The sequence below is a fragment of the Alexandromys fortis genome, unplaced genomic scaffold, assembly GCF_014885135.2.
Source record: "Alexandromys fortis isolate MF-2015 unplaced genomic scaffold, M_Fortis_MF-2015_v1.1 scaffold_83, whole genome shotgun sequence".
Taxonomy (NCBI): domain Eukaryota; kingdom Metazoa; phylum Chordata; class Mammalia; order Rodentia; family Cricetidae; genus Alexandromys; species Alexandromys fortis.
Window position 1 is genome coordinate 4,082,013 of NW_026068001.1, and position 12,847 is coordinate 4,094,859.

The following is a 12,847-nucleotide window of genomic DNA, read 5'->3' on the forward strand; positions in this document are numbered from 1 at the left end:
CTTGTTTTGTTTTTATAAAAGAGGGGAAAGTGCTATGGGACAATGGTCTGTACTTTGTCAATTATATTTTAAATAAGCACTGATTGGCCAGTAGTCAGGCAGGACATCTAGGCAGGACAACCAGACAGGAACTAGAGGTGGGCAAATGAGAACAGGAGAATTCTGAGAAGAGGATTCTGTTTTCTGCACTCCTGTATCAGCCACAGAAGCAAGATGTGACTGCCCTACCAAATAAGGTATCAAGCCATGTGGCTAACATAGACAAGAATAATGGGCTAATATAAGTTATAAGAGTTAATAAGAAGTCTGAACTACTAGGCCAATCAATTTATAACTAATGTAGGCCTCTGTGTGATTTTCTTTGGGACTTAATGATTGTGGTAACCGGGCAAGACAGAAAACCCAGTCAACAAATGATATTAGATTCAGAGTTCTTGGTTTTTTTATATATAAAAAGAGGGAAAGTGCTGTGGGACAATGGTCTGTATTCTGTCAATTTTATTTTAAATAAACACTTATTGGCCAGTAGCCAGGCAGGAAATATAGGCAAGACAACCAGACAGGAATAAGAGGTGGGTCAATGAGAACAGGAGAATTCTGGGAAGAGTATTCTGTTTTCTGTAGTCCTGTCCCAGCTACAGAAGAAGCAAGATGTGACTGCCCTGCCGAATAAGGTACTGAGCCATGTGGCTAACATAGACAAGAATAATGGGCTAATATAAGTTATAAGAGTTAATAAGAAACCTGAGCTAATGGGCCATTCAGTTATATAACTAATGTAGACCTCTGTCTAATTTCTTTGGGACTTAACAACTGTGAAAACAGGGCTGGACAGAAACCCTGACAACATAACATCTTTGGGCAGTGAACACTGGAAAATACCTAGTAAGATGTTCTTGTTTGGGGCTTTACCATATAATAGGAGGCCTATCAGGTCCCTATGAAGGCACAATTTTCAGTCATGTGCAGTTTGAAAGGTACTCAGACACTAGCATTCATGCATATATATTTATTCTAGTTTATAAAAGGTGCAAACTTAGAGGCCATTTGTGTACTTATAGAAGGTATAATACACTGTATCTCAGGATGCCAGATTCTAGCCTTTTTTATGCAAAAGACAAAACTAGGAAATTGTTTAAATCAGTTGTGTGTGTACATGTACTTGTGCAGGTAACTATGTGTTTGTACATGAATATGGAAGAGAGTAAAGCCAGGATGGGAGCAAGGCAGAACCCATAAAGTTTGAAATCATCAAAGGTTTTATGTATTTCTCCTTGTTAGTATGCCTGGAAGAGGAAGAATTTGAAGAGTGACCAATATGACATTAAACTTTTTGCACTATTGAGACCCACATGGTAAGCAGAATAATAGTCCTACTAAAGATGTTTAGATCCTAATCTTTCTGCCAATAAATCTGTTCTCTTCTATCCTAGTATGAACAGTGGCATCACAGGCAAGAGATAGGAGGAGCAAAGTGAAGAGAGGGCCCTAGAGTAATGGAACAACAAGCCAAGGAATATTGGCAGCCTTGGCAAGAAGCAGATTCTCCCCTGGAGTCTCCAGAAGGAACTAGAACTGCCAACATCTCAATTTAGCTCTGTAAGACTCATTTTGAACTTGTGAAATGCAGAACCATAGATAAAAAAGAAGGGAGTGTCACGTTCAGCTACCAACTGTGTGGTCATTTGTTACAGGGACAGTAGAGCACTTGATAAAGCCTGTAATGTTTAAATGGATGTCACAGCAAAGGTGGTCAGGTTGCTTGGGAAAAAAATAAGACTGACTTGCTGTCTTTAACTCCCCTTGGCCTATATGAATTTGTCCCATCTCTAGGTGAACCTACCTTAAGAAAATACTGGGGCTTTCTCAGCACAGTCTAGACACTGTGCCCATCAACTGCTAGCTGCCTCCTTGAGCCCACCGAGAAGTTTCACATCTACTTAGCCCAATGTTTGCTGGTTCATTTGGTTATGAGAATATATAATAGACAGATGAATATATACACTGGGTAACTAAGCACTACTCATTTTTTTAGCACTACTCATTTTTAAATGTAAACAAAGATCACTGATAGATGTATTTAGTATGGCTCTGGCCAAGGGCACGGTTTACCATCCTGGATGCTGACCTTGTCAAGAGTTCTTTCTGTTCAGTTCCATTTAGGTCTCTTAAATGACCTCCTCTCCAAGGTACATGAGTCCTCCTTGAGATGCCAAATGATGTATATTTCCTGAGTTTTAAGAGCCCCCATATAAGCTAGGTTGTCTTAAAGACATCTTAAATGGTCCAGGATAATATAGTGTCTAAAATAAACACAATTTTAGTTTCCAAACACCTAAAGTCATGTAGACCTATATCTAACACACACCCCTGACTAATGTAGAAGTTCAGCCTCCTCCCATCTATAATTTTCCACCTCTCTAGGAGAAGACAGCGTTTCATGATTTTTTCTCCCTTTCCCTTTTTATTGCATGTCTCTTATTGTCCATGAATTTTTCTTCTTGCCCATTATTCAGAGAATCACAACAGAGTCTGAGGAACAAGCGGTTCTAACAGAAAAAAATCGTCCTCAAAAAATAGGGTAAGGAAAGGGCTATGATTATTAATTATAAACATTTAGGTACATTCAACAACTGAAAAGAAAAAGAAGCTTTTGGGGTTTTTTAGCTTAAGGCACTGAATGCTTGAGAATTTCCATCCGAAGTGAACAGTATTTGACCAGTAGATGGCACTCTCTTCAAACAAATTTACTCCGCAGCACCATGCCTTGGAGATAAGGAGTCACTGCCAAAGAAAATGAGCTATTCAAAAAGAGAAGAAAGGGGGGGGGGGGAGGACACTGAGTTGGATAATAGGAAGGGAGGAGTATATATGGGAGACGTTAGGGGGAGAAGGGATCAATATGATCAAAACATTATATGAAATTTTCGAAGATCTTCTAAGTCAGAAAGGGGCTGTGTAGAGAAGGGATGAGGGTAAAGACTGGTGGTATTGAACTGTTGTCAACAGGACAAATGAACCCTAACATTTGACACTTGATGATGCTTCTTGTGATGAGCCATGCCATCTCTTTTTTACGCTCTTTCTCTGTCTTCTGCAGGCTCTCTACTGACTTATTGCATCTGGTGATGTTTTTGGAGCCTTGAGACTACATCCTAATAACCTCCCATTAAATCTGCCTTACCCTGTGTAAGGTACCCTTAGTACCCTGTGCGTTTCTATAATAGCACTGCACACAGCCCCAATTAACAGAGATTTGGTGTCTCTAATCATATGTGCGCTGATTCACTACTGAAACCCATAGTGGCTACTTAGCACACAGGTGTTAAGTGATGTTAAGAAATCCAAAATCATGACTATTCACAATTTAAGAAGTGATTTTTGCTTCTATTCTAAGGCTTTTCCTGCATTACTTCACCACTACAGTGAAACCTGCAAAGTAAACATTCTGAGTTGCTGTCTAGGAGCATTATAACAAATGATTCCACATTGTTGCTATAGACCTGTTAGGACTCTCATTGGTGTGCTGTTTTGTGAACTTTTTAGCATCTTTCCCATTTCTCCCTCAGCCTCAACCAGCACTCCTTTCCCCCAGTACACACCCATGCCATACCACTCCATTCCCCATACATGGACTTCAGTGGTTCATGGGAAATATCTGAGGCTTATTAATAGGCAAAGCTGGCTTGCACAAAAGTGAGACTGTAAAGGAGTTTAAGTCAGTGGACAGAATGATTACACATGAATTAAAGGAGGTCTAGAGTATGTCTTGGCCATATTTTTACTTGAGGCCTCCAAAGCTACCTTCAGTAACTACAGTTTAAATCAATCACTTTTATTTAAACAAAAAACAAATTATCACTTTGAGGCTTGCCTTATCTTAGAACTGTTAAGAGAATGGCCTTGGCCAAAGGGAACAAAAGCCCTGAGTTAGAGAAAAGAACAAAATACTGTTGCTGTTACTTAGTAACTTTGTTTTCTAGAGGAAACAAAAACTGTTGCTGTTACATAGTGCCTTCCTTTGTTTTCCTCCTCCTTTCAAGATCTCACCAGGTTCTTCTGTTTAGGGACTGTGATGTGGGAGTGTCATATATCAATCTGTTGATTTCATTGGTTAAGTTATAATAAACCAGCTGCTTGGCCTCATGGCTTGGAACATAGATGGGAGGAGTAAACAGAATAGGATTCTGGGCGGAAGAGGAAGTGAGGTCAGACTCTGCTCTGCTCCCGGAGAGACACCATGCTCAGCTCTCCCGGGTAGACGCGATAGCTCTGCTCTCTGAGGCACACGCGATGAAGATGGATGTAGGCTAGAATCTTCCCGGTAAGCGCACCTTGGGGTGCTTACACACATTATTAGAAATGGGCTAGTCCAGGTGCGAGAATTAGCCTGTAAGGGCTAGAGTTCATGGGCCAAGCAGTTCTTTAAATGAATACAGTTTGTGTGTTGTTATTTCGGGCGTGAGCTAGCCAAGCGGCTGGGGTGTTGGGGACGCAGCCCCGCTGCTCTTATTTCAACAGGACTGTTTATGGATTTTTCTGTATACTATGAACAGCATAGTTTTAGATTTAACCATTTCACGATTGCCCTCCTGCTTACAAGAATTCTGTAAGTCAACACAGAAGAAAGATGGTGGTTCCTATAGAATAGTGAGAAATCCCCCTCACCCCCGCCCAGCATGTTATGGTATATAGCATGCTCTCGTCAGCCATGACATGGATATATATGAGCAGGACCTATGAATAACAGGGGTTGCTAGGACAGGCACTAAAGAGGTCTTTTCCTGTGTTGTCTGTCTTTTTAAACTTCTAACGTAGGCCTCTTTTACCCACCCCAGTAATTTTACTCGGTTGGTATTTTGTGAGAATAAAAGGCAACCACAAATAATTTGGTATTCAAATGATATAAAACAGATTTCTTATTTTTTTTAAAGTGAGAGACTTGTGAACAATTTGGTCAAGCGAACCAAACCATCAGCAACAGTTTTTAATTTTTGATGACCAGAAGTCATCAAAAGGAATTTGTACCTTTCTGAGTGACACACAACTCATAGGTCATCTACTCTCTACTTCTCTATAAGGTCTCATGATAATCTTTGCCCAGATAGGGAAACTGAGGCAGAGAATCCCAGTGATCTGCTCTAGGCATCATAAACTAATTAGGTGAGAAACCACAAATTGTAGGTAGAATACACAACTGTGGCCCAGTCAGATCAACTATAATATTATAGCATTTGATATACTCCTGGGCTTGAAGACAAGACCCAATGTTGAGAATCTGTTTTTTTTTTTTTTTTTTTTTTTTTTTTTTTTTTTTTTTTTTTTTTTTTTTTTTTTGTTTTTTTTTTTTTTTTTTTGGTTTTTCGAGACAGGGTTTCTCTATGGTTTTGGAGCCTCTCCTGGAACTAGCTCTGCCTCCTGACTCTGCCTCCTGAGTGCTGGGATTAAAGGCGTGCGCCACCATCGCCCGGCTGTGTTGAGAATCTGAAGTCTCAATATCAAATGCTTTTTAGAAGTTCATCCTCTGTAGATTTCTGGCCATGGGAACCCATTTGAACCTTCTGATAGAACTATCAGCCAAAAAGAAAAGTCTATCTGAATGAAGGTGGCATCACATTTTATTAACAACAAAACCCAGTACCATACAGACAAAATCTTACTTCAGTGTCAAATCATATACATAGACAAACACTCACATGTAGCACTGGGGCCAACTTTGGACATGGAACATTGGGCACCAAGTTCACAACCATCAAGTAAAATAAAGTTCACGGTCTTTCAGTAAAGTTTAACTTTTTTCATCATATTGAGTCCATATTTAACAGCTGTGACAAAAAGGTGTACTTCTTATATCTAATTCTCATCCTAACTATTAAAAAGGCCAACTGGTATTCAGAACTGTGAAGGGGATTAGGATTATCAACCTCTTAAAATGACTTTTTTTTCTGTCATAGAAAAAAAGATCTACGTTATATCTTTGTGGTAGACAACCTCACGTATGGTGTTTCTCAACTCTCATTACATATCAAAGCACATCTGTACTAGAAATCATTTTAATACCCAAGCTGTAGCTTAATAGGATTGATATCATTAGGATGGATTAATTGGATTTCTAAGAAGCAGAAGAGGGTAAACTGCAAACTCAGGAGATTTTCAATGTTCAATAGTTCAATGCTAATAATCTGAATACCGTTAGAACCATTGCCAGTTCAGCTGTTTAAATCATTTCTCAAGGTGTGTCAGGGCTGAGTTAATCAGTAAGTTAATACACACAACTCTAACAGATTAGTGATGAGAATTCTCACTGCAGTTTGATATGAATCCAGGCAACTCCTTATGTACTGGAGAATAAGACATCACTGAATCTTTTACGTTAGTTAAAATGCTTTTGAATTACAAGATAAAGCAGGGCAGAAAAACTAGATCTTTGCTCTTAGAATGGGCAAAACTTTAAAGATCTCAAGTCCTCACATCATCATCCAGAGGCTTAAGTTTGTATTTAGGACAAATCTAGTGTAATAAACTTGGGTTGACTGGCATGTGCTAGCAATCTTAATTTTTCTTAAATAAAAAAATATGTTTATTTTTTTTTAAAAGAGGAAGGGCTTTGTGGTTGAAACCTTTGGAAAGTTTTTTTTTTCTTTTAATTGACAGTTTTTTTTTTTTTTCAAATGGAAAAGAGAATAGATAGGTACCATTCTGGGCTCACAATACTTCTAAGATCAAGAACTCAGTCTGGGTATATAAAATCATTTAATTTAATGGTTGTCATAAAACCAAATAATTAAAACAAGTAATGTTATCAGATTGAGCCTTAATTTTATTTCTGTATTTGACTGTCTCAATAAAGAACAATAGAGAAAATTTTATGTGTCCTTTGGTACTTGAAAGAAAATGGCATACTAATATTTAACCACATTGAAGACACGGGTGGTTTAGGGATCCAATTCTATGAAAAAATGCTACTTTCTTTAAATCAGCACAGAATGTTACTTACAAGGGCCAATTCATATTTAGATACAGTCCAGAAAAGAAAGTACCTATTGTAGTTTGTCTCACATGGAACTCGTCAGTGAGGATACCTAGAGAACATTTCAGCCACCATTTTATTCTGCACATTTGGGTAGCTACATGAAAATCACAATAAGCCAAATGTTTTATTTCTGAAACCATCAACTATTTCGCGTTAAAGGTAAGAAAAACAGAACCCAGAAATTATTCCTCACAAGTATTTCATCTTTTTGAAATCAAATATTCACAGGATTTTATTCTACCAGCAAACACAAATTAGTGTAATAAACAGAATGAAACTTAATCTTACTAAAATTAGCTAGGTGATTCTTTGGATTGTTATCACTTTACAAAGACTAAGATTAAACTGAGGAGGGTTAAATCAAGTGCACTTAAATGGCCCAGTGACACAGGCTCTAATTCATCCACATTTTCTTTTTGATGGTGATGGTGCTAAGGATGATCAAACAGGAGGCCTGAGGGTGAAAAAATTCAGGATCACGGCAGCAGTTTAAACTTGTACAATACAAAGCAGAGAAGAGCCACAGAGGTGGAAAAACCAGTGATCTTTAGTAGACCAGGCACGGAAGGCAGGTTCCTCTCCAAGAAGGTGTGGGTAATTTCAAATGCTGGAACATCCTAGATAAATGAACATATATCATTAACAGAAATTCTTGCACAGCTAGAAGAAACAAAGTCTATATGTAATAGTGTGCATTTCTATTCCCAAGACAGTTACATCTATAATAAAGGCTGAAAGAAGGGAAATGCAATTTTTTTTTTGCCTTGTAGCTTGTCTATAGAGATGGAGTAGCCAAATTTACCTTAGAGTCAGGCTCTTGAACCCATATGTCTTTCTTGGCAACTTTTCCTAGAGCATTCAAGACCTAAAAGAGAAGTGACTATGGCATTATAATGTGACATTATATATTTTTGATAGACTCAAAACATATTAAACATTGATAAACCCACAGGTGGGTGTCGAAGAAATCTATACATAATTATCAGTGTCTATCAGTGTCAAGAAATAGATGAATGAATGGATAATGAAAATTTGTTATTCACATACAATGGAACATTATTCAGCTTTAAATAAGAATGAAATGTTATCAATCTTACAACATGGATGAGCTTAAAGGACAATACAACCTTAAATGAAATCTGTCATCCCTAGAAATACAAATAGTACATGCTATCCATTATAGGCAGAAGCCAAATAAAGTGGATCTTATAAAAGTAGAAAAAAGAACAGAGGCCACCAGAAGTTAAGAAAGGCAACAGGGAGTAAGACTACTGAGAGTAAATAATAGGTATCAAAATACAGTTCAAAGGGAAGAGCAAATTCTAACATTCTATAGCAATATAGGGTCACTATGGATAATCACAATTTACTATATAGTTTCAAAGAGCTAGAAGAAAGGATTTTGAATGATTCAAAGAAATGATACATGTTTGATATGAAGGAGATGCTAATTATCTTGATTTGATTGTTGCATATTATTCATAGGCATCAAAATATCAACGTGTACCCCACAAATATGCACAAGAAATACAAATAGCATGTATACATGTCAATAAAATAGCCCAAGCATCTAATTTGTTGTAGTATATCCATATCAACATAAAACAAACAACAAGATCACAAGAATGCTGTCACAGGGCTAGGCTACAGCTCATTGGTATACCCCATACCTCTCATGCATGATGCCTTCAATTCAATTCCCAGTACTGCTTCCTGAGATGTAATTACAATGAAAAAGAAGTGCACCTTAGATTCCTTCCTTACCTCTCTAGCTGCTCGTTCTCCAGCTTGGACTGCTCCTTCCATGTAGCCACTCCACTGTGTAGCTGTCTCTGTGCCTGCAAAGTAAATTCTGCCCACTGGCTGGCGAATCACCCTTCAAGGAAATAAAGAGGTAACACAGAGTTAAATGGAAATGTGCTGAGGGGAAATGAGCCAATCACTGTCTTCATCTAGTCCACAAAAGGAAGGGAAACCAATCAAGGAGAAAACACTCATGAGACTCAGCCCAAAGTAAAAGGCTACTCTTTGCTTTCTATACCTGTGCACAAGGATCTAAATTATCAAGCCTGGGAGAAGTAGACTGTAAATTTACTCATCACTAAAGGTGATGATGATATATTTTCAGCCAGCTAGTCAGCCTGTGAGAACATATGGGTACAGTACTCTTATGTAGCATCTCTTGAAATTGAGCAAGTAACCCTGAATCCTATGCCTACATGGCAAAGAAATAACAATGTATATGAAACATGGTATTTCTAAGTAAGGGTAGACTCCCAGGCCATGTAGATCTCATCTCCTCCCATCTCAGCTATATACACTTAGGAATTTTTCCTTTGAAGAAGAATATATGATGCCTCTCTGTTGACAAGACAGATGTGTTGGACAAACACATCCATTGTCCTGTGGCTGGGTAACCCTGTGAAAATAAATGCTGGACAATGTAGTTGTCTTCATCTCACAAGTGCTGCTGACATCTGACATCCTGCCTAGTATTCTGCTACAACTCTATGTGTTAACATCCATTTCTCTGGGGCCATCCATTGATTTACAAGCTGACTATTTACTGGGGATTTAAAAATAAGAGTATTGCCTATTTATACAAGTCTTATTGAACACAGCTTGTTTGAATGTGTGCCAGCCCTGTATGAGTTGGTGCAGTGATGGGGCAGTACCTTCCATACTGGGTCATGATGCCGGGAGGGAAGTAGGCTGTGTAGCAACCTCCAGAGTACTGCTCTTCACACCAGTTCTTCTCTTCATAATGGACTGGCTGTAGTTCAATGAGAAGAAAATTACAAAAGGAAATAAAAGTAGAATTGTTACCTGCCAACAGTGAAGGCCTTGTGTATGTTACATTAACAAAACAGCTTATATTTAAAGCATAAAGTGGTAATGGGACTCTGTGGAGTGTATGTGCCAGGCCCTGAGTTTGAGCCCCAGCACAATGAAAATAAATAAGAAAATTAGAAAGAAAAGGAAATTGGGAAGAAGGAGGAGGGGAAGAGAGAAAAACTTCAGTCCAGGAATGAAACTGAGTGGTAAATTACTTTCATAACATGCACAAGATCCCAAGTTTAATTCCCAGCACTGCAAGAAAAAAAAAAGAGTACATTGTAAAATAAAAACACAGATTTTCTTAATATCTTGCCTAAGGTAGTCAAAACGTAGCGCAATAATTGGTAGCAAGGATGCTCTCATCCATGCAGATAGTAGAATGTAAAGCTAAGCCTTCAGGAAACACTACTAACAATTAGCTTTTGGAAAGGTTTTCTCCAAATTCTGGAGTGTTTAAGAAAGTGAACTTTACTTTCCAATCTACTCAGGCATCACTAGTAATGGCAGGGTGGGAGAAAGCAAGTAAAAGATGAGCACAAAACATTATTTCATATCCCTTTGCTAAGCTGGAAAAGTATATGATAAAAATACTGCTCAAAGGACACAAGATGAAAGTGCTCCTTGGGGAGCACTTTTTCTCCCATGACTCCCCTATCACATTCTAAATGTTTAGTATTTGCACAGTTTAAACAATAATCCACAGAAAAAAAGTCCTCAGCTATTGGTAGGCTCTTCAGAAGCCATTTCCTTCTCACTACTTTCAGAAGCAGTATAAAAAAAACCTCGGAGTGCCAAATGAGGTATGAATTGATTCTCCACGTGGAGAAATGAATTAGTATATCTTTGACCAGGGCAAACATTAAGCCTTGTGTGTAAAATATATATCACAAAGCCTTCAGCAACACATGGTGACATATCTGGGGTTTTTATTTAATAGCAAGCACTTGACAATGACAGAAGCACAGGATCTCTGTTTTGCAGACTAATCTCAATGATCCGTGACACAGTGATTGTTGCCCCACGTCTCTTACTACAGTTGAATGTCTATTATGCAGTGAATATTTAAAAAGCCCAAAGGAATGTCATATCACACATTCCATGTACCTGACACTAGTTTTTAATACTTTTGGATTACTGAAATTAATTCTCTAAATTAAACACACCTATTTCTATTCGCCGCTTAAGACTTACAAGAAACCAGAACTTGCTTTAATTTATCACTTTGACCCAACAGAGCAAAGTCTGTTAAAGACTAGGGGTTCTTACATGTAAAGCTTCTTCAGATCCCAGAACTTTGGCATAGAGCTCACAGATTTTCCTCTTCCTATAGAGAAGAGCAAAGGTATGTTAAATAAGTAATAACTGATGGGCATAGTATAAACTTGATAGTGACTTCCTTGAAGAAAAAAATAAAACTTAATAGCCTTCTGTAACTATAAAACAAATAGTCAATTAATCCCTGTACTCAGCTTATATGTCTCAGTATATTTCTGTATGCTGGTTAATTTCATATGCCTCAGTACAATAATTTGAGGAAGCAACAGAATTTTCATTTTTTAAAAGTCAAAGTCTCATTATGTATAGCCTGTAACTTGCTATGGAGATAAGGGTGGTTTCAAACTTCCTGTGATTCCCTTGTCTCAGCCTCTTGAGTGTTTGGAATATAGGTGTATTCTACCATGCCTAGCTAATCTCTTCTTGAAAGAAGATACAATTAAAACTCACAACTCTTCCTGGTAAACTTTTAAAAACCTAAGTTACTAAATCTACCCATCTTCTAAGTTAATGGCTCTATCTCAAGTATTGAATATATATATACTACTGACATTTACTCTTTTTAGTTTTTATATAGTTTAAACATGTGAAAATGCATCTGAAATATTTGTTAAAGGCTAATGAACAATCAGAAAATAATTTTTATGAAAATGAGGGAAAGGTGTAATTCAAACCCATAAAAAAGCATAAAGACCACGTGAAAGAAATGGTTAAAAATATGTATGTGTGAGTGCACACATACATGCAAGAGCCAAGCTTACTAGTATTAAAGAACCAACTATAAAAATATACAAGTTTATATTGCCAATTACATTAGAAAATAGTTTTAAAACATACCCCAATTTCTCTAAATAGTGTGGAACAAAATTTAAGCTTATCACTCTTGATATCATTGTTTTTATACCATTGATATATATAACTCTTAGACTCCTATCATGTAAGTACAGAAGGTTAAGTCGAGAAGAGGAGGTAGAATTATACATGCTATTTATTGGTATACTGTTTTTATGTAAGGTTTTGAAGGAGACAAATGTCACTCATTAATGATGTCACATAATGTTAAGTGGATACGTTAATTCTAGGACTGTTAGAAAATGCTTGACTAAAAGCCCTAACATTCAGGAAGAAGTCATAAGTTTACTTGCTTTCTCTGTCTAATCTAAATTCTCCATTCAAGAGATGAAGCTGAAGTTCAGTGAGCTTGAGATTCCTTTATTCAATGGAGCAATGAGAAGGCAAACCTTTACTATTCAGAGCATTCTGTCCATAGTAGGTGCTCAATATGTGTTTAGTCAAATTCTATGCTCAGTCCAGTATTGTATTGATGTAGGTGGGCCTTCTGTCTATGTGTTACTTTCATTGGTTAATAAAGAGACTGCCTTGGCCTTTTGATAGGACAGAAAATTAGGTGGGTGGAGTAGACAGACCAGAATGCTGGGAAGAAGGGAAGCGAGGCAGACGCCATGGAGCCAGCAGCCAGGTCAGACATGCTGAATCTTTCCCAGTAAACTAGCACCTGGTGGTGCTACACAGATTATTAGAAATGGGTTAATACAGATGTGAGAGTTAGCCAGTAAGAGGCTGAAACTAATGGGCCAGGCAGTGTTTAAATGAATACAATTTGTGTGTTGTTATCTTGGGTGTAAAGCTAGCTGTGCGGGAGCTGGGTGGGACTGCAGCCTGCCAGCAGTTCCTTCTACA

At 37.7% G+C, this 12,847-nt stretch overlaps 1 protein-coding gene across 1 annotated transcript in view; it reads right to left on the reverse strand.

The window, feature by feature from the left end:
- Nucleotides 1-5,600: 5,600 nt before the first annotated feature.
- The window catches only part of Maoa (monoamine oxidase A), a 66,996-nt gene continuing 59,749 nt past the window's right edge, over nt 5,601-12,847 (reverse strand). The window contains exons 11-15 of the mRNA XM_050160828.1: nt 11,138-11,195; nt 9,709-9,806; nt 8,798-8,909; nt 7,836-7,898; nt 5,601-7,650 (exon numbers count right to left, since the gene is read on the reverse strand). Coding sequence (XP_050016785.1) covers nt 7,510-7,650; nt 7,836-7,898; nt 8,798-8,909; nt 9,709-9,806; nt 11,138-11,195 — 472 coding nt within the window. The 3' untranslated portion in view covers nt 5,601-7,509. The remainder of the gene's footprint in view (nt 7,651-7,835; nt 7,899-8,797; nt 8,910-9,708; nt 9,807-11,137; nt 11,196-12,847) is intronic.